At 36.4% G+C, this 21264-nt stretch overlaps 1 protein-coding gene across 1 annotated transcript in view; it reads right to left on the bottom strand.

The window, feature by feature from the left end:
* ADAMTS6 (ADAM metallopeptidase with thrombospondin type 1 motif 6) overlaps positions 1 to 21264 on the bottom strand; it is a 283681-nt gene that overhangs the window by 13413 nt on the left and 249004 nt on the right. The window contains exons 21-23 of the mRNA XM_077897999.1: positions 12996 to 13200; positions 4183 to 4359; positions 1606 to 1762 (exon numbers count right to left, since the gene is read on the bottom strand). Of these exons, the coding sequence (XP_077754125.1) occupies positions 1606 to 1762; positions 4183 to 4359; positions 12996 to 13200 (539 nt within the window). The remainder of the gene's footprint in view (positions 1 to 1605; positions 1763 to 4182; positions 4360 to 12995; positions 13201 to 21264) is intronic.

The raw sequence follows: 21264 nt of genomic DNA on the forward strand, positions 1-21264 counted from the left end.
GCTATGAAAAATACTTTGAAAAAAAAAAGAAAAATACTTTGATTTGTCATGGATTTTTTGAGTCCGATTTGTCATGGATTTTTTGAGTCCTTCTCAAGAGAAGAAAAGTTAGATTTCTAGAATGTCCCTTATTAAAGGGACAAAAAGTAGACGGCATCAGAGCCAGAGATTTTGCAAATTAAAATTACAATTTTGAATTGGTGTAGATTAAGACTGTTTTTATCTGAAAGAGTAAATTATATAATAAGGATGTTGGTTGAGGCTCAGATATAAAAACCAGTACATTTGCAAAGATGCAAGTTCTCGGCATGTTGTCATACAAGATGATTACTCTTCCTAAAATAAAATTCCTAAGGAAACATTTAAAAATAGTGGATGTAATTTTTAAAAAAATCCTTTAAGTTGTGCCTGGTGGCTCAGTCAGTTAAGCATCTGCCTTCAGCTCTGGTCATGAACCCAAGGTCCTAGGACAGAGCCCCATGGCGGGCTCCATGCACAGTGGGGAGCCTGCTTCTCCCTCTCTCTCTGCATCCCCCTCTTTGCTCTCTCCCTCTCTTTCTGTCAAATAAATAAATAAGATCTTTAAAATAAAAAGGTCTATTTTAAAAAAATTTTAAAAATCCTTTAAACTGGATACATTTGGTCAAAAGAAATACATCTCTTCTTAATAGGTGTGTGAGCACATAATTTCCACTTGAAAAATATTAACAAATTATGTTCAGGATAGTTCTCTACTTTAGTTTTAAGCAGAGCCCTGCAACTGGGTTTCTTACATAATTTAAATTAGTAGCTTCAAGATAGTCTTGCGCTATATTTGAGCATGCCTCTATTTTCACATGACAAGGCAGTCTGAATTTTCTGACTGTGCCATATTTGTCTCCATACTTCCTATGATTTCTGTTACAGTGCCTCTTACATAGTAGCATTTTGAAATTTTAAATGAATGCCTAGCTGAATAAGCAAAGTATATTTATTGAAATAAGATATAAAAAAATTCAGGATTTGGGCTGGCATCTGCTGTTAATAAACAGATTACCCAATACATCAGAAAGAGAAATTTCAGAGCCCAAAGACCTTTGTTCTCCTCTCTAAACAGCGACGTAATTATCTTTTTCTTCTTTTCTACAATGAGGAAATTAGCATTTGAAATGCAAATACTTTCAAACATATGCTTTCATTATATATACAACTACAAGCATGAACTTTAATCTTCATGATGGTAGAGATCCATTGCTACATCCAAAGAGAAACAGAAGTTTTCACTTCAAAATGTGGTTCGTTAGAAATCATTTCTATATTCTGGCACAAGTCAAACATAGAATGCTACGTCGGATATGACCTTAGAGGTTACCCACTCCAATCTCTCATTGTATAGATAAGCAAACTTAGTTCCAGTAAGGTTAAGTGACTTACCAAGGTCATATAGTTAGTGTCAGAGTCAGGGAAAAATGTAGGCTTCCTTATCATATCTCCAGTACACATGCAGTTTTCACATGCTCTATACACACTACCCTACAAGAGTGGCTTTATGGGGATTTTCAAACCCTGGGAACCAGTACAGGTGAGCACTAGGGACCACAGGCCCTTTCTCCACAGGAAACTCACCTTCAGTATTGGAAATGGGGGTACTGTCACATTTGCTTTCACACTGCTGCATCGATGGAGGCCGAACAGTTTCTGGACAGTCACCAGATGCCTGCCCAGTGTAGGAGAGACACTGCACCGTCCTCATCTGCTGGCCAAGGCCGCACTGAGCAGAACACTAAACCCAAAGACACAGAAAGAAAGAAAACACTAATCTCCACAATTTTAGGAGGTAAAAAGATATTATATCTTTTTCAAATACTATATATGTTAGCTTTTAAAGTCCAACGAAGTTCATCTTGGGAAATTTCCTCTAGGACTGGTTTGGAAATTCACAGATCATGTGATTACCCTAGCAAATGGAAGCAATATAGTTCCCAGGAAATAGGAGATTTCCTGGGCTATTTTTCTAACAGTTCCCTCACAGAAGTAGAATAATTAGAGATGCTAGGGCTGGGACATCACGTTTCCTGTCTATTTATTATAGGCTTGTGGGCAAACAATCTGATGGTCTACTGGAGTGTTATGAATCTGATCAAAATATGAGTTCTGCACAACAGCAGTGACTGCTGCACAGGCTGGTGATGGGGACCAATTAAAAAAAAAGAGCTTAGATAAGTGCTCTGAGTTTTCTAAGGTACTGTCTGTCACACAAATGTGAGAGCCAAGTAGCATGTCTCCCTCTCCTTTTTCATCTACTCAGGGATTCAGTTACTTCACAATTGAAGTTACTCTCAGAGTGACTTAGGTTCACCAGTGACTAATCAGCTGTCCAGGCTGAAGGTCTACTCTTTGGGCCTGCAACCCAGAATACCAGCAAAGCCTGTGAGATTTGGGATCAAGGAGATGAGCTAGCCAGTGCCAGTGCAAGACAGGTGATGGTGATGCTCACAATGTAAACAAACTGAGGCCCTATTGAATTTGTCTGTCAAAACTCTCAGAGCACTTATAGGACTTGCAAGGATATTCATAGGCCCTTTATTAAAAAAAAATTTAAATACAGAATGACAAAGGGACCATAAAAATATATTAAAGCATCCTTGAAAAAATATTTTTATCAGTTAATTTTAATTTTAAGAAACTGAATTTAAAATATAGATGAGAAGAAAAGGACTTGACAATATTTAAAAGAATTTGACATTGATTCCTGTAAATTTGGTGAAATCACTAACATGCAAAACCTTTCAACTGACCTTTATACAACAGTGCATTGTAATGAAGAATATGTAAGGAAGGAAATGCCTACCTGGTTTAGATGAAAATTATGAGAGCCTGTCTGTACTGAATCTTTAATAGCATATCAATTCCATATTATAAAACTGTTACACTTCCACAGTGACACACATAATTGCTTACAATGCCTAACCTTATCATGTATATTCCATTCGAGTATTTTATAAATTAAATACTGTTATATAAATGCACAGTATTATTTGTTATACAAATGCAAATGTTTGTTATTTTATGATCATATATTTTTTTGTTTACCCATAGGGCTGGCTGAGCACAGAGCTGATATATTTATTTGCCTTAACGGAGACTGAAAATCTTTGTGCTCTCCCAAATGTAATGAAAGAGGTCTGTAAATGCTGCTATACTCTAGAAATACTGAAGTTTGGTTAGAATTTTGCTAACTATTTCTATGAAATGCCATTTTTTTTTTTTTTTTGGTGAAATGCCATTTTTAAGAAATTATGGCAGGTCTGGTCCATAGCACACACAAAGTCATACTGGTATAGTTATGTGCCATGATTTATTTGGGTCTCAGATATTAAAAAACAACTAGCTACAAGTTTAATTATAAAAACCACAGGAAAAGGGCATTAACTGTCTAGAAATTTACTTTACTTTCTGGAGCATTATTTTTTAATGTAACCTAATAGATTTCCTTTTTGACATTTCAAAAGGATAATACTGAATTTTCCTTTTATTCAAATATACCAATTTGCTTTAAAAGGATTTAAGGTGGCCTTTTGCAAGAGAAGACAATTTAAAAGTAAATGAGAACAATGAAAGAAAAATGGGAATTAGAACATAAAATGCGTTTAATAAAAATACATATGGAAAGTCCTATAATACTGGTTTCCCAATTAATGATGTCCATCAGATAAACCCACTGAAAAATAAATATTGATAATATTGCAAAGATTGTCATTCACGTTATCAAGCTAACCCCCATACTTCTGTGAAGTTAAGAGGAGCTACTTTGCAAGTAGGCAAGTTAAGACACCGGTATTAACTGATTTATTCTTGAAGTAGTTGAGAGCGTTGGGACTAGAATCCAAAGTTTTGTTGGCTTGCTCAGCAAATATCTGGCCGTATAGACCATTCCTCTTTCCATTTTAAGTTAAAATGGTAAGATGCGAGGAATAGGCTGAAGTAGGAAGTGTGTGGGTGTGGCAGCGACACAGCTACCGTGGGTCTATGTGTGGCAGCTGTGGCTTGTGCATTCTTCCACACTTGAATCTCATACCTAATCTCGGCGGTGTTACTCATCTCCTGAGCCCTCATAATGACCCAGTTAGGAATCTCAAGGGTCTCAAGGTGCTGCTTCGGGAGGAGCCCCCCCCGCCCCCCGCCCCCGTCCAACTGCATTACCTGGCCCCAGTCTCCAGTCACCCAGCGAGGAGGAGGGCAGCGGCCCAAACTGCAGCGGATCCGGACAGGGGGTTTGCTCTCTTCTGGACACTGTGCAGCTGGGAATGTTTTAGAGAGGTCACTGCTTTTGCACAGAACAATCCGATGCTTGAACCCTGGACCACATTTGGGAGTGCACTGAAAATGAAACAAATACTAATGAATAACGGCAGTCTAAAGATAGAAGAAAATTTGAGGAAAGTCTTTCTTGAAGTAAATGTATGTTTGGGTACAGAATATGCATATAAACTAAATTCTGGGCAAAGTCTTTCAGATATGATAAATTCCCTAAGTTTTTAAGCAGAAGTACTTTTATCTTTTTCCCTAAGGACTTGAAGAGCTAAATCCAAAGTTTGCTTTTCTTGGCTAACTTATTTTCTTCTTTTATTGTGGGTAGGTTTATTCCTCGATTCCTCCCTATGCTTGGCCACATTCAGCTGCGATAAGATTCTGCTAATTTTTGGAATGTGGAATCCTTGGTTTCCTACTTGCTGGGTGTAGTCTTCTGAAAAGAATCCCTATGCTATTAGTAGACCATGAGAACTCGTCTTTGTGAAGCAAGCTAGGGGTTGACTGAGGTGTGTATTCTTAGAGTGTGGTAACCACGAATACATGGCCATTGGTGAAGGTTTACTGCATAGAAAATCTTTGGACTTTTCTCTGTCTATAAGGAATTTCCCTAAACATAAATCAATTTGACTATTCTTTAGTTGGACCAGTCTGCTCTTCATACTGAGGAAAAGATGTTTCTTCTTATGTCACAATGTCTATTATTTACCTCTTCTCTGGGTTAATTGGAATGTTCTCTTTCTAGAGTCACCCATTAAACACGGTGACTGACAAAAGTCTCCAACTTTCTCCCTTGTACATTTGAACGCTTCCTTAAAATCTGTTCTTCCTCTCAGTCAAGTGATGACCCTACCCATAGCATTTTGAAAACCTGTTTCTATACCTTTCATTCAAAAAAACAAAACAAAACAACACAAAACAAAACAAAACAAAAAACAAAAAAAAAAAAAAAAAGAAAGAAAAAAAATTCTCCAGATCTACTATAGGAGCTACACTAGACTGAGGAGACAGGGACATGAAAATGATTCAGAATGATCTCTATCTTCCAGGAACTCATAGTTTTTTAAAAAAATTATTTATTTATTTATTTTGGAGAGAGTGAGAGAAAGCAAGGGGGAGGGGCAGAGGGAGAGAGGGAACCCCAAGCAGACTTCCTGCTGAGTGTGGAGCCCCTACATCTCTCTCACATCTGTCGATTTCTGTCTCCATCACTGCTATCCTATCCTTACTTCAGACAAGTGTCATTTCCTTCATGTAATATTGAGCTGGTTTTCTAACAGGCCTCCTGTTTCTTGCTCTTACCTTTACTTCACTCTCCAAAGCACAAATCCAATTATATTCTCTTGTGATTAAAAAAAGAAAAATCCTTCAATGGCTTGCTATCGTCTTCAAGATAAAAATTCAAACTCTAAATACGCTTACTATACCCTGATAGGAAGGCTACCCTTACCGCTTCAGATTCATCTCTCCTTAGTAATGTGCAGTGTTCTCCAGGGCTAGCCCAGTACCACACACAATGCCAACACTGCTGCCACTTCCACTAGTTAACCACTACTAAAAATAATGATAATAAGAGCAGCTGCCATTTAATAAACATAGTATATGCCGAATGTCATGCTATCTGCTATACTTTACATGGTCTTCACAAAAATCCTGTGAGATGGCAATTATTATTCTAGTTTTACAATGAGGAAACAGTCTTAGAGTAAGTGGTTGGTAGAAAGTCATGCAGCTATTAAAAGGCAGACCTAATGCTAACACTGTTTCCTGGATGTTAGGCATTACACTATGGACTCTGCACTAATTATCTCATTTAACTGTCACAGCAATCCCAAATCTCAAGAAACCAAGACATGCAATCATGTTCTGCCATCATGTGTTCTGTACAATGAGTAAAGCCCTGATTCCAGTCTCTCAAGCATAACCTACTCGTGCCTAGTCCTCCTGGCTTCACACCAAGTGTCTACCTACCACCAGTGTTAGAAGCCAAAGCCTGAGAGGATTTCTGTCACTTTCTTAAGGCTTAACGTGATCATTGATAATAACACTACTCCCTTACATTTCATTAGAGCTTAACAGTTCACAAAACACTTTCAGATATGTTATCTTTATACAAGCTTTTAAGAACAATTACAGATCTGGAAAGGTTTCTTTGTTGTTTTTTGTTTTTTTGAAGATTTTACGTATTTATTCATGAGAGACACACGGAGAGAGGCAGAGACCAGGCAGAGGGAGAAGCAGGCTCCATGGAGGGAACCTGATGTGGGACTCGGTCCCGGGTCTCCAGGACCATGCCCCAGGCTGAAGGCAGATGCTCAACCACTGAACCACCCAGGTGATCCCAAATCAGGAAAGCTTAAGCAACCTAAAGTTAAACAGATAGCAAGTGGTGGAGCAGGACCAAAATCCTAGGCCTTTGGATCTGCATTGTAGCTCTCAGCATCAGCAGAAACAAAGTCAGGAGAACACATGAGAAGTATTAACTAATTATTAAAAAAAATACATTGAGATAAAGTACAAAAAGAAGAGTACTTCTGACTTTCCAGAGATAGGCAGAAGCACATAGGATAGATAGGAAATTCAATTTTAGTATTTCAAGCTATGATTAGTTCTCCATAGTGGGAACATTTACTAATAAACGCAGTTACGCCACTCCCCTCTCCCTTTACATCTTAAAAGCATATGTATGTACATTAAAGTTGGGGGCATGTGCCCCTTGCTTATTTGAATATCTTTTTCCAGTAGCAAGAAGCTTCTGCTATTATTTGAGGAATGTAGTCATATCTAGCAGTCTTTGCAAGGAGCCTACCTATGCCAAAGTCCTGATTATGATTAGGGGAGGCAGATAATGCAATGATAGACAATTCATTCATTTGCGTCTAGAAGTCCCCAGGAAACCAAAACTACACCAAAACCAGTAACACTGGTATTAATAGGGAGAAGAAAAAAAGAGAATATTTATTAAGCACTAATGACCATTTGCACTAATATTTATTAATAAGCACCAGGAAGTATTCTAGGTACTTTGGGTGTCATAGTTTACCTGATTCTCACCAAAACCTCGGGAAGTACTATTTTCACACCCACTCTACAGGTGAGGAACTGAAGCATTAAGAAAGATTTACAGATAAATCCAGATGGCAAGTTTCTACCAGAACCAAGCTCTGAAAGGTCAACATACAGAGACACAAACCCTCTGTGGGACAACGTGCAATCATCCGCAAAACTGGGCATACAACAACAACTTCTACTGAGGCAAAAAAAATAATTTTAGAAAATGACAGCCCGATTCCACGAAATAAGCCAAGGATATTCCAGCCCATCGCAGTAGAAGCAGAGATAATCAACTGGATTCTCAAAATAATGAATGACTGAAAACTACATTTCTGCCAGTTTTTGATTCAGTAAATATGCCAGCCCTGACCCCTGCAGATCTAGCCACAAATACTAGATGCCTGTGGCCAAAGCCTCAACTCTCTGCTTTCTGGAAATATTGTACTTCTTAACGGTGATTTAAAAATTAAATATTTAGAAATTGCTTATTAAAAAAACAAAAAACAATAAAGGCATAGGGATGCCACTTAAGCCAGATTCATTCCAGGAGAACTCTATCGAGAAAATTATTTTGACCTTAGGTCAGAGATGTTCAAACAGAGATGTTCCTCAGCTTGTATACACTTTTCTTCTTCCTTCTACTTTATATAGCCTACATGTCATCTTTCCCTCTCTCAAGCCTTCTGATAAATATGTTTCTTTATCCATCTGGCAGCTTCAGTTTTATTTAACTATCTAAAAAAAAAGACATTTTAGGAAGGCAAGATGTAGCCATGATTATGTATATGATTAATAGATATTAATTATAATAATAATCATTATTATATAATTAATAATAATTATAATAATTCAGAGCATGCATTGGTCTTTGCTCATGTAAAAGGGTAGATTTTTACATATTTTTTTACCACCCCCTAAAATTCACTAGTAATAGAAGTTCAATTTTTTAGATGAAAGCATAGTTATAAACATCAAAGCTCATTCCATTCACTCTCACAATACATTAAAGGTAGCTGGGTGAAAGATACGATCTCAGTGGACAATCCATTCTTTAGTAAAATTATTTCTATTTTCTTTATTGCAGGTAAATACCTATTTTTCCTATTTATTCATATAATCAAAATTTCACAATATATCTAAAATCTGACCAGACCATTTGCTTTTTGTTTTCGTCTCAGTGGGATATAGGAGGTAAGTTTTATGAGAGATGCATTTTTGCTTTACCTTTAATGATCAATGATTAAAAAGCAAAAACATATTTTGCAGAGAAAAGTATTTGAAACCACACCAGGGAAAACAATTTGACTCTCACTTGCAATAGGGTAGAAATGTTAACGTTTTGGGGTTAGACGGAATTCTCTCTGGAGAGGTAGTTTTAATTCACTTCGTTATAGCACCAGAGCAGAACCTAGGAGTAGGTAAGGTGATGTCACAACTGTCTCTAAAAACAAAGCATAGTCCCTGTAGGTAGCTTCCTACCCTTTCCAACGTCCCCCAGCCCCATTCATTCCTTCTTAAGTAATGCTACCTAAATGTAAGTCCCATAAAATCAATTGAGTATGATGCCAGCCGTCATCCCCTTCTCCAAGAGTAAGTACAAGAAACAGACCTTTTTTTCGATGGCTACTCTGTGGGAGTCAAAAGAAACTATTCCAATACATCAAAAGAATGGCTTAGGATTGCTGGAGCCCATCCACAGTATGCAGCAATACTTTTAAGGGTTATTTGCCAAGAGAGGGCAAAAAGAGAAAGCCATTTAAGTCCAACATAGCATGGGTGATCCCAAGAGTGAAGCTAGATTATAGGAAATGGGAAAGCCGTGGCTTCATTAGTTTCACAAAAGGTTGCTGAAGAGCCATTTTCCACCAAGGTAATTTGGCTTTTTTTTTTTTTTTCTTTTGCCATAAACACTGGGTGGGTTTCACTGATGGGGAAAACGAAAAAGCGAAAAAGCGGTTCCTGGCTTTGGAACAATGGAAATTTTATATTGGAGCAGCCGGCAAAGAAAAGGAAAAGGTCAAAGGGTACATTCCTCCTGCTGCAAAATGTTTTCACCAGTTGAACCTCACCCTTGTGATGAGCAGAGCTCAGATAGCTGATAGTTGGAAGTGGGGAAGGGGCAGAAAAAGGAGGGAAGTTTCCAGGGCGTGTCAAAGGAATATTGTGTGAAATGTTTGTAGCAGGTCACTAAAAAAGATGGAACATTCCCTGCTCTGCTGCTAGGACCTCCTCTTTTCATTAGTGGGAGGTATTCCGTTCCTCAAGGTAGAACAGGCTCCTTGTTCTCACTTTGGTCTCCAATGCTACTCATTTATTTCATTTAATGTATTTACTTTCACTTATTTTTAACCCAGCAAGGGAAGAAGTGGGCTTCCTAGCAAAGTAAGAAAATGGAAGTGTGAGTGGACCGCTCCTTTGGAGAATAAACAGGAAAGACTGTAAGGAATAAAACTTAGCTCTTTTTTCCTGAGAGAGACCCAAAAAATGAAGATGATGGTACAGGTATTGATCAACTAGATCTTTGAGATGATAAGAGGAGCATTTCTTGACCTATGTTTGCCCCTGAACATTTTTCTTGGCTTGTCATGGAGAAACAACAGCAGCCAGCAATGCTTACTGGAAGTGGTAGTCCTAACATGTGCGTGCCACACCCTCAGCTCTACTTCTTTCTCCTAAGCTTTGTCTTAGCTATCTTTCTTTTCTTTTCTTTTTTCTTTTTTCTTTTCTTTTCTTTTCTTTTTTCTTTTCTTTTCTTTTCTTCTTTCTTTCTTTCTTTCTTTCTTTCTTTCTTTCTTTCTTTCTTTCTTTTCTTTTTCTCTCTCTCTCTTTCCTTCCTTCCTTCCTTCCTTCCTTCCTTCCTTCCTTCCTTCCTTTCTTCCTTCCTTCCTCTTAGAGAGTGTGTGCATGAGAGCTGCTGGGGGTGTTGGGTGGGTGGGAGAAGGAGCAGAGGGAGAGGAAGACAGAGAATTTTAAGTACACTTCATGCTCAGCACAGAGCCCGTGCAGGGTTGATCTCATGTGGGGCTTGATCTTATGACCCGGAACGAAGCTATCTTAAAGAAGGTAGCAGAAATGTTATTTAAAGTGCATCTAATTTATTCATATTTCTTCAGGCAGCCTCCAGGAGTGCCCAAGAGCCTCTCATGCTGTTCGAGCAAGTAACCTCTAAGAGTGGATAGATAAGAATCAAAATTCTAGGGGCTCCTGGGTGGTTCAGTTGGTTAAGCATCTGACTCTTGATTTCAGCCCAGGTCATGATCTCAGGGTCCTGAGATGGAGACTCATATAGGGCTCTGTACTAGGCATGGAACCTACTTCTGATTCTCTCCCTCCCTCTCCCTCTTCCTGCCCCCCTGCTCTCACATGGGCACCCGCACACTCTCTCAAAACAAAAAGGAATCAAAATTTGAAAAGCAGGGTATTTATAACCTATATGAGGTTGATTTCAGAAGAAAACCTTAAAATGTTAAATGGAACCATACAATAAATATACATATGCCATTTCTGAAGGTGATCATATTTGTTTTATGTTAAAATAAAAATGTAATGCTATAGAAAAATGTAGATCAAAAGATCAATGTGAAATAAATCTGTGCATGTGAGTTTAGTGTTTTTATGGTTGGCAGAAATATCTTCTTGTTTCTACTTATGAACTTAACGATTTTATTCTACTTTTGGTAGAAAGATGAATGTATAAAGTTCTGTATTCAATCCTTCTTATGAATTACTATTTTACTCAATCTTATTTTCCATTTATTCTTTAAAACAAACCCTCTTCTCCACCCTACTTTCACCACAAGATCTTTGAGTTTCTGTTCAGGTGTTTCAGGAATATTCTCTGAGTAAGTAACTGAAGAAATAATTATCCTATCACCAGGAATATCTTCTCTAGTTTCTCTATTCTCTTCCTATTTCATATTCCATATTTCAACATTCAGTTTAACTCCCATCAAGTAAAAAGCTTTCTGATCCTATCTCAGGCTATTTTGACCTTCTTTTAGCTCTAAATTTCTATATCACTTATACATTTATATCTCATAATTCACCATTTATTAAACACTGTCCTATATTATTCTCTAGTTGTTTCATGGATATTTATTTTCCCAAGCTTATAGGATTACTTTGTATTATTCATAGTGCCCATTCCAGTGTGTTTAGTTAGCACTGAATTATTCTTAGGGACTTGACCTGAAACCCTCAGACTGTTGAAGCCAATAGTCAGGTCTCCCATTATGATTTTCCAATAACAAATTTGTCAACATTCAATAACTATTTATGAACTTCTATGAGGGTCTTGGGGACTGAATTTCAGGTAAAATAATTATGAACATATGTGCAACTCTGTAGAATGTCTATTCCTTATCAGTAGATTTTTATCTCCCAAATCAATTTAGAAGTTAATCCACCCACTTTTAGGGAACAGAAGATTTCATACTGTTTTCCATAACTACTCAGTGAATACCAAGAATATGTCTACTATTTGATTGAAACACAAAAGTTAGGTGGGCAGATGTAATTACTGAAGCTGGAGTATGGCCAGGAAACTTGGGAGAACACTCCCAATTCCCACCACAGATTCCATAGATAACCACAACTGGTCAGAATCTCCATTTCCATGTACCATCTTAAACACAGGTCTCTTTTAGGCCCATGCCTCTAGCAAAATAAGGCCACTCCTGGAGTAAGATTTGTAGGGGGAAAAGTTACATCCAGGGTTCCTAAAGATCAATGTATGTTTTCTTTTTGTTTATTTGTTGGGGTTTTTGTTTTGTTTTGTTTTACAAGCTTAGGAGGTCTACAGGAAATACCCAAAGCAAGTACCACAACGTTTCCAGCAGGAAATGCATCCTGTTTTGCTAAATTGGAAGAATGACCTTTAGTTATATAGCCAGGTACTCATTCTTTTTAATATTAACCAACACTACAGAAGAATTAAACTCTTCTTTGGGAAATGTGGAGAATGGTATGGTGTTTATATGTCTCATGCAGAATGAGGAGTCAAGAATTAAACTCTACCCCTTAACCTCATTTTTCATAAGACCATTTTTCTGAGTCCTCTGTATTGTTTCAGGCTCTTTTATACACATTTATGCCCAAAAAACATTATCTTAGGTCTCCTTCACTGATCATAGAAGCAGGAGTAATGATAAAATCTGAATTTGACTTTTTGGCATATTATAACCCTTTAATCCGTGTTTCTTTCCCAGATGCAACAGAAACAATTAAAACATATTTAGATATATAATACGTGATTAAAATTTGATAAATATTGCTGTGCATGAATTATGTAGTTAGGCTACATTACTTGGGAAAAAAGACATATCACTAATTCTGAGCTTATGTTGCTGCTCAAGAATAGCAAAGAAAGAGAAGAACCACTTATGTGAGTCCTCATTATAATAATATTCTTTCAAATTTACTTTAGGTTTATTTTTAACAAATTGATGCTGAGTTTCTCATTGATTTCCCTAACCCCAAAAAACCTTGCCTCCTGACAAGCAGCAATAGAGCATGACAGGACCAAATTTACCATTATGTAGTCCTTACTTGTTGAGTTCTAAGGTGCTCACATGCTTAGGTGTCCTTAATATTAAATGCTTTGGGATTGATAGTTAAGACATCTTAAAACATACAGCGTCAGATTTCCTTACTTCTGACCAGTCCAAAGCCACCCACTGAGGTGGACATGACTGGTTGTTGCAGGGCTCTTTTTCAATAGGCCGGTGTGTTAAACAACCACTGTAGTCCAGGGTCTCCTCCTCAGAAGGTCCAATCTTCCTGATGCAGAGCACTGCCCTTGTGCGCATTCCACCATCACAAGTCTTGCTACACTCCAACCAATCCCCAATGAACCACCTATAGCAAGAAGTGGGAGAAACACAGAAAAACATTTCCTCAGGGTAGCCAGAAATTTTCGGCTGTGTGAAAGCACTTTTTTCAATGGACTACATCCTCTCCCTTAAAGAGCTGACATTTCAGTGTTGGTCAATGTGATAAATGACAAATGGAAGGGCCGCTAACGGAAAAGATAACACAATGTCAGCTGCCTTCCAAGTGGAGTGCGTGGGCTTTGGAGCAAACAGAATCAGGTCCAAACAAGTAATGCACTCTATGTTTTTAACTGCACTGATATTTCTCCTTTCCTAAATGAAATTTTAAAAAGAAGATAACAATATAAACCACGAGGCTGTCATGAGGATTAAGTCAGGTAATAAACCTGAAGCTCCCAGTCATGCACTGGTTGAGTGTTTGACAACTGGCTCTTTATGGGAGGGCAGAGGTCTTGATTTGTTGCATTTGCCAATTCTGTGGTGTGAATACCTATCACCCATTTCAGCCTACATCCTTGCCATGTTGAACATATCAAGAGAAGATATGTTAATAACAGAATTTCAGGAGCCAGCACTAGCTTGCTTCATTTAGCACATCACTGAAAGCTTCTAACATTGTGTCTGACATACAGTAAAGAAGAAACAGTAGCTTTATTTGTTATCATACTGAGGCAGGTTCTCTTACAATCAAGGATTTTGTGCTAAAACCACATTAAAGGAGCTAGGGAATTATTTTTTGATTTTCAGAAATGAATGTCAGGCTCTGCAGAAGATAGAAGGTGTTTATTATGCTTATGGGGCAGAGAAAGCCCAGGTATCCATCCTGAAGGTATAGGAGTCTTTAAAACCCTGCATCAAGAGCACAGCCTAAGCCAGCTCTGTGAAAACATGGAGATCCCTTATTTTGATTCTCCACCCCTGAAAACAGCTTCTAAGCAGCTAATGTGGGAAGGAGCTGAAATAACAAAATGAACATGTTTCACATTTGTAGGTGAACCACTCTTTTTCCCCACAGCCATCAATGAACTTTCATCTATATGTAATTTCAGGGGGAGTATATGTGTGTCCATGTAAAACTTCTGCAGAACTCACTCTCTTAGGCACATTATTTGGCCAAAAGGTATGAATCAAGATACAAATCAGGCCAATGAGAATTTGACTTTAAAATTTTTATATTTCAACTAGAGCAAAAGGGGGCCTTTCCCTTCTTGTCATAGAAGTGCATAAAGATGTAAGAGCTGCTGGTGGCCATGTGCCCTGTCAAGTGGAATTAGCTGATGTGAAAGAATGCAGAAGAGCTAGAGAACCCTGATGGTGCTTGAGTCCTGGATGCTAGCCATTCCTGAAACTAGATCCACTGTTGCCCTTCCCTCAGCTTTGTTAAGTAAACCAACAAATCCTCATCTGTACAGAAAGTAGATGAAGTTGAAGTTGTATTATTTCCAACCAGAGTCCTGATTGATATATTATTGCATTTAATTTGATAAATACATGCTGAATGCCAGCTATATTCAAAACATTGCACTTTGTTTTATAAAAGAAGTAAGATTAGTGTTAGGGAAATTGTTCTCCAAAATCATGAAAAGAGCAATGTTGAAATTAGTACTAGATCCCCCCGCAGTTACTATCTCCACTAAATTTCATTTAAAATTTTGCTGAATAGTAGGAACTAGGTCATAAGCATGAGGTCACAAGTGATTTTCTTCAATCCGCAATTATAAATTATGCAACTAATCTCAGCGGATATGCTCATACTCAGGTAAGAGACTATCCAGACAGAAGAGTATGAACACTTAAGAATATATTTCTCACAATTTCTGTGAGCTTAGTTAATTGTGCCAGTTTTGCCTGTGGAAGATAATATCTTAATGAAGTCAGAATACTAGTTTCTGTATTTGAGCTGGTAGTTAGCCAAAAATGCAACAATGGCCTTTGTTCATTATTATTTGTATTGTCTTATATTAGTTATAGAGGGAAATCAGCATTTAGAAATATTGTAATTAATCAGTTTCCCCATCTTAAAATACATCTTTCCAAAACCTAAAAATTTTCAACCTAAAATTTACTTAAAGAATGACAATTTAATCCTGAGAATCTGATTTTTTTTCTAAGTCATTTTCCAGAGGAGATTTAAAGTGATTTTCATATTCTTTCCATTTTGTTTTCCACAGATGAACATGATCCCAAGTTGTTAGTACCATTTTTGGTAAAGAGGAAAATGTGTACTGAGAATAATAACTTGCATGCCAGCCATAGTGAAACTCTGATTCAATTCGCAAAAGTGATTTCATCACCAAGATTAGGGGATAAAACAGAAATGTGTACAACTCAGCCACAAAAAGTCCAGTCATACCACCTCCAGCCATGATCTCATTAGGTCTCATAATGTAAGAGGGATGGAGGGCTTCAAATTAAACACAGGTGCCCGGAGTAGCAACAGTGATTCAGGAGGTGCTGCTGTTCTTTGTTGCACGAGGTCAGGACCACCTCCGCCTTTTTATTCTTTGTCCTCTCTCTTATTGCCAACCATCTCTTAGGCTAGATGGATCAGTCTAGCATTTAATTTGGAATGTATGAAAGTAAAAGTATTAACCACCCTCCCAATCTCCCTTCTGACTTAACTCTGATTTCAGTCCCTGTTGCATCTTTATTGCTCACCAAATCATCCCTTCCCATGTCTCTCTAAAGGATTAAATCACACCCTAGTTATTTAAATAGTTTTGCAATTTTGCCACTGCATCTACTCATCTTATTTTTCCTATTCCCCTGTCCAATGTGAGACAAGACGGTTTCCTTCACCTTCACTCTTCCCATTGTATTTGACTCTCTGATGACCTTCTCCCTACTTCTCCTTTATTCCTCCTCTGGATTTAGTGGTAAAAATATGAACACAAAAATTCTATCTGTTAATATCAATGGCTGAATTGTTATAATCTGAACAATAATGGGAATGCTTCTTGTTGAGCTCAAATTATCTTCATCCTCACAAGTGTCTCCATATCCATTACACATTAACAACTAGTGGGATCCATGTTTGAGGGTCTGAAATAAGAGTGGTGTGGTGCAAACCGTGTTAATCTTGACCTATAGTGTCTGCACATTAATAGGAAAAATAATACTTATTGGGGGGAGGGTACAAGAGAGACACAAGAGATATTTTCCACAAACCTAGGTTAACCAGAATATGTTTGAAGAAAGAACCAATCATAAAACCAGAATATTATTTTTGCTTTTCAAGTTAAAGGGAAATGGCAGAACATGTGGAAATAAACTGGTATGAGGTGTTTGACTTAAAAGAGAGAGGTAGAGAGGTTTCCCAGCTTCATCCTAGTGTCAAACATCTAATTATCAACTCTTCTCATAAACACAACAAAGCAAAATTTTAAAAAAACTTCATAATCTCAAAATAACATCTTTTAAAAAAAAGATTTATTTATTTATTTGAGAGAGAGAGAGAGAGACAGAGAGAATGAGCTAGAGGGAACATGAGCAGGGAGGGAGGAGCAGAGGGAGAAGTAGACACCCTGCTGAGCCTGGAGCCCAACTTGGGGCTTGATCCTGGGACTCATGACCTGAGCCAAAGGCAAATGCTTAATGACCACTGAGGGGCCATCCAGGCACCCCTCACAATGACATCTTAACTCAAAGAAAGATTCAAATACATAACCTCTTAATTACTAAGATACTAGAACTTTGTTAGATTTTAAAATAAGTTTTAGAAAAAATTGCTAAATATTAAGTTGGTAAAAAAAAAAAAAAAGAAAATCTGCTCATTCCTTGGCTACTTGGAAAGTAAAACTAATATTATGCATAAGCCTCTATGCTCTAGACATTCCACAGTTGAGATTTTTCTAAATTGAAAAAAATGAATATAATAAACATCTCTGAAATTATGGCAATGAAACAAACAAGTATTTTTTTTTTTCCAAACAAGTATTAAGTATTGGGAGTATTCAGGTGTCACTGAACATTTGTCACTTACGATGTTAGTGATGTGTGGTACAATGAGAAGACATCACTAGAGATTAGTGTACTCTCATCATGATGGGAGTTGGACTAATGATTTCTATGATTGTTCTCATGTCTTAAATTTTGGAGTTTTACAGAGGACTCTGATGAAACTTCCTCCAAACTTAAAATAACAGATTATAGTTGTCCTTGGCTGAGGTACAGTGACTCAATTTAAGTGTTAAACATTATATCATAAAAGATACCATTAAATAAAACCTAACCTAACTCTCAAATAAAAATTTCTCCCCAGTCCAAGCATCCTTTAGCACTTTTGTTCATAACTCTCTTATTGTACTTAACATATTTGGCCTAAACTATAGTTACTTTTATATGTATTTACCCAATTAGATTGTCCTTAGGCAAGGGAGCCATTTCTCCCAAAGCACAATGCCTTTCACATTGCAGTTGCCTAAAAAATGTTTCTTAGCTTGCGGTCACAGTATTATCACAATGTGTAATACTCTATTGTTTTCACCCCTCTGATTTTCACAACTTTAAAAACCACAGCATCATACAGGAATAATATTCACTATCTAACAATTCTTCACATGAAGCCATATATAGAAACATTCTTTCTATAGAAAGATAGCATGGTCAAAACTGAACTCTTGCTCATTCTGTTTGGATTCCAACTCAGCATTACTTCCTTTTCTCATGGTGGGGCACTAATTGCCTATCAGTCATGGTCTTTAATATCAACCCCTCCCTTTTCCTTTTTCCAATTATTTAAGCCTTTGTCAGGAATCCCACCATTTTCACTCAATGCCTCTGGAATTCTTGTTTTTTTCCTGTCTCTAGTCACCACCATCTTGACTACTATACTGTTTCTCACAAAAGAGTTGCTGCTATGAAAACATTAATTTTTCCCAGCAAGGCTTCCTCTGCCTTTCAAGATCTTACAAATAAACGCTATTAATATTTCTCTACCAATGCCTCTTTCATCTATTCTTCTTAGTCCCTTCACCTTCTTTATAAACACAAAGATAAATTTTACTCTATTTTTCCAAACCCTCTTTATAAAGTCTCCAATATGACTGAAAGATATTGGAAGTATTTCATCATTTAAAAGGATAATTCTGGATTTTAAAAATACCATTAGGAATTTTAATAATGATACTGGGAATTTGAAAAGAAATATAGATCCTTTCCTCAAAGTAGGCAAATATATTTCAAATAGATTACAGTTTACATTAAAAAAAAAAGAGAAGGAACTTTGAAAGAAACTTTGAAAATATAATCTTAGAGTGGATAAGGCCTTCTTAAATATTATACCTAAAAAAGAAATAAAAGTTTGATAGTTTTTCTATGTAATATTTGAAAGTTTCTGTATGTAAAAATAGATAACACCAAAGATAATAAAGAAATAAAAAAAAAAAGAAATCATATGACAAACTAGGAAAAAATATCTGAAATAGAGGTAAAAGAATTAATATCCTTAGTACATTAAGAGTTCATAGAAATCAGTAACAAAATGACAAATATTTCAGTAGAAAAATGGTATAGGTTAGGCCATGCAGGGAAAAAACAAAAAGAGGTAATACAAATGGCCAGTGAACATAATTTTTCAATGTTTCACCTCATGTGCAATCTAAAAATTCAACATAAAACAACAATTAAGTATCAAGCCTTTTTCCCCCAATAAAATAATCAAAGATTGTTTCTAAAATAATACTATGCAGGGGTGCCTGGTTGGATTAGTTGATTAAGTACCCAACTTTTGATTTCAGCTCAGGTCATGATCTCAGGGTTGTGAGATGGAGCACCACTTCAGGTTTGCACTGGGCATGGAGCCTGCTTAAGAATCTCTCTCCCTCTCCCTCTGCCCCTTTCCCCTACCTCTGCTCACTCAGTTTCTCTCTAAAATAATAATTAATAATAATAATAATAATAATAATAAATAATAATAATAATAATATCCAGTGTTGTGCAGCTCAGGGAAATGACATTGTAATACACTCTTAGTGGCAATGTACATCCGTACATTATTTCTGGAGAACAATCTGACAATGTTTCACAGACTAAAATATATTTCTGTTTGAACAAGGAATTCTATTCCCATGTATTTACCATAAGAGCATAGTTATAGAAAGCAAATGTTTAGCAGCAAAAATTTTTAATGCTGTGGTATTTTAAGAGATCGAAAGCTAAGACACAGCCAGAATTGTTCAACAGTGGAAAACTAATTAATTAAACAAGGACATATCTACTAAATGCTGTAGAAGATACTTAATGTTCAAAATATCTTAAGGACTAACTACAAAGCATCAGATAATAGTATAATGCCATTTTGTTATATATACATGTCTATGTAAACATAGAAAAAAGACTGGAGATATACGCTTCAAAATATTAACAGTGGTATTTTGAGTATTACAGGTCTTTTTATTTTCTTAGTTTTACATATCTGTGTTTTTAAAACTTTATGCTTAAATATGTATTACAAAAACCAAATATGATTATCATATCATCATCTGAAAAAAACCTATCTCCTTTCCTTTCTTCTACAGTCATTTGAAGTATTATTGAATTCAGTAGTCTTTCAATGATTTTTATCTCTAGAATACAAATGTCTACCGCGAATTTTAGGATATAAAATAACGAGTGATATTTTCTTTTTCATAGTTTGAATTCAAAGGAATAAAAAAAAATTAAAAAGGAATTAAGAAAAAAATGGACTAATAAATAGAAATATTTTAAATATCTATCTTTAGCTCTTTATGAAAAAGAAAAGTCAGCCTAAATTTTCTTTTTCATATTCTCTTTATCAAATTCCATCCTCATACTTCCAAACTTAAAAAAAGGTTGATAAATGACTTTTTATTTCAGTTACAAAAGGAAAGGAGATAGGAAACTTAATTTTAATTATATATTCATTCAAATGTCAATTATCCTTAAACTATATATAGTATATACATAATACATACACATAAATATACAAAACAACTCCAGTGTAATAGCCAAGCCCATAATACATGGGATGGAATGATGAGCCACTGAAATCTCAAAGGACTTTTGAATAGCATTTAAGGTGAAACAAATAAAAAAAGTTGAAGCCAAAATAGAACAGGTGTGACGAGGACCACTCAGAGGTCTTAAATGGCTGATCACACGCCAAACATAATACTTTAAATCCTGAGTGTCAAGAAATTAACTTGATAGGTTGAGATGTACAATTACATGAAAATAATGTTGAAACTTATTGGAAACATGGGAAGGAACAAAATTTAGCCCATGATTTTTTAGCAGTTTTCTCACTTCTTTTGAGTTAAATTTATAAAAATAATTGGCAGAAAGGAGAAAAATTTCTTAAAAATCAAATGTTTTTGTAATATACATCATAGGTCATATTTCTATAGATCATAGGCCATATTTCTATACTTTTTCTTAAATGCATGTCTGCATTTTAAGAAATTATTTATATCATGATCACATTTTGAAAAGAAGAAACATGAAAATTTAAGTCTTAGAATAGGGCACCTGGGTGGCTCAGTCAGTTAAGCATCTGCCTTTGGTTCAGGTCATGATCCTGGGGTCCTGGGATTGAGCCCCGCATTGAGCTCCCTGCTCAGAGGGGAGTCTGCTTGTCTCATTTTCCCTCTACCCCACCCCCACTTGTGTGTGCTCTCTCTCTCTCTTTCTCTCGCCTTCTCTCTCACAAATAAATAAATAAAACCTTAAAAAAATAAAAGTCCTAGAATAAAAATTTCTTTCACTCTAGATTCCTTGCACTCCTTGTTTGGTAGTCACTGCCACTGTTTCAAAAGACTAGCAGTAAATATCTTCCTTTAAGATTCAAATATTTGGGCAGACACTGACTTTGGAAAATGAAAGTTCCTAAGGCATTACTGTACTGAAACAGATTAAGGAATGCATCTTGCTTTAACCTGAATTAGGGACCTGAATCCCTTATTGTGACTTCTCTGTTGTTACTGCATTGTAGAGCTTTCCTCTCCAGTTCTAAGGAGCTTGAAAAATATAAATTCATTTGATATTTTCCTTATCAATTTCAAGTTGGGATAATTAGCTAGCCAGGAGGATAATGGTTACCCTGATATCTCAAACAAGGATGAAATGCCAT

The sequence above is a fragment of the Canis aureus genome, chromosome 5 (assembly GCF_053574225.1).
Source record: "Canis aureus isolate CA01 chromosome 5, VMU_Caureus_v.1.0, whole genome shotgun sequence".
Taxonomy (NCBI): Eukaryota; Metazoa; Chordata; class Mammalia; order Carnivora; family Canidae; genus Canis; species Canis aureus.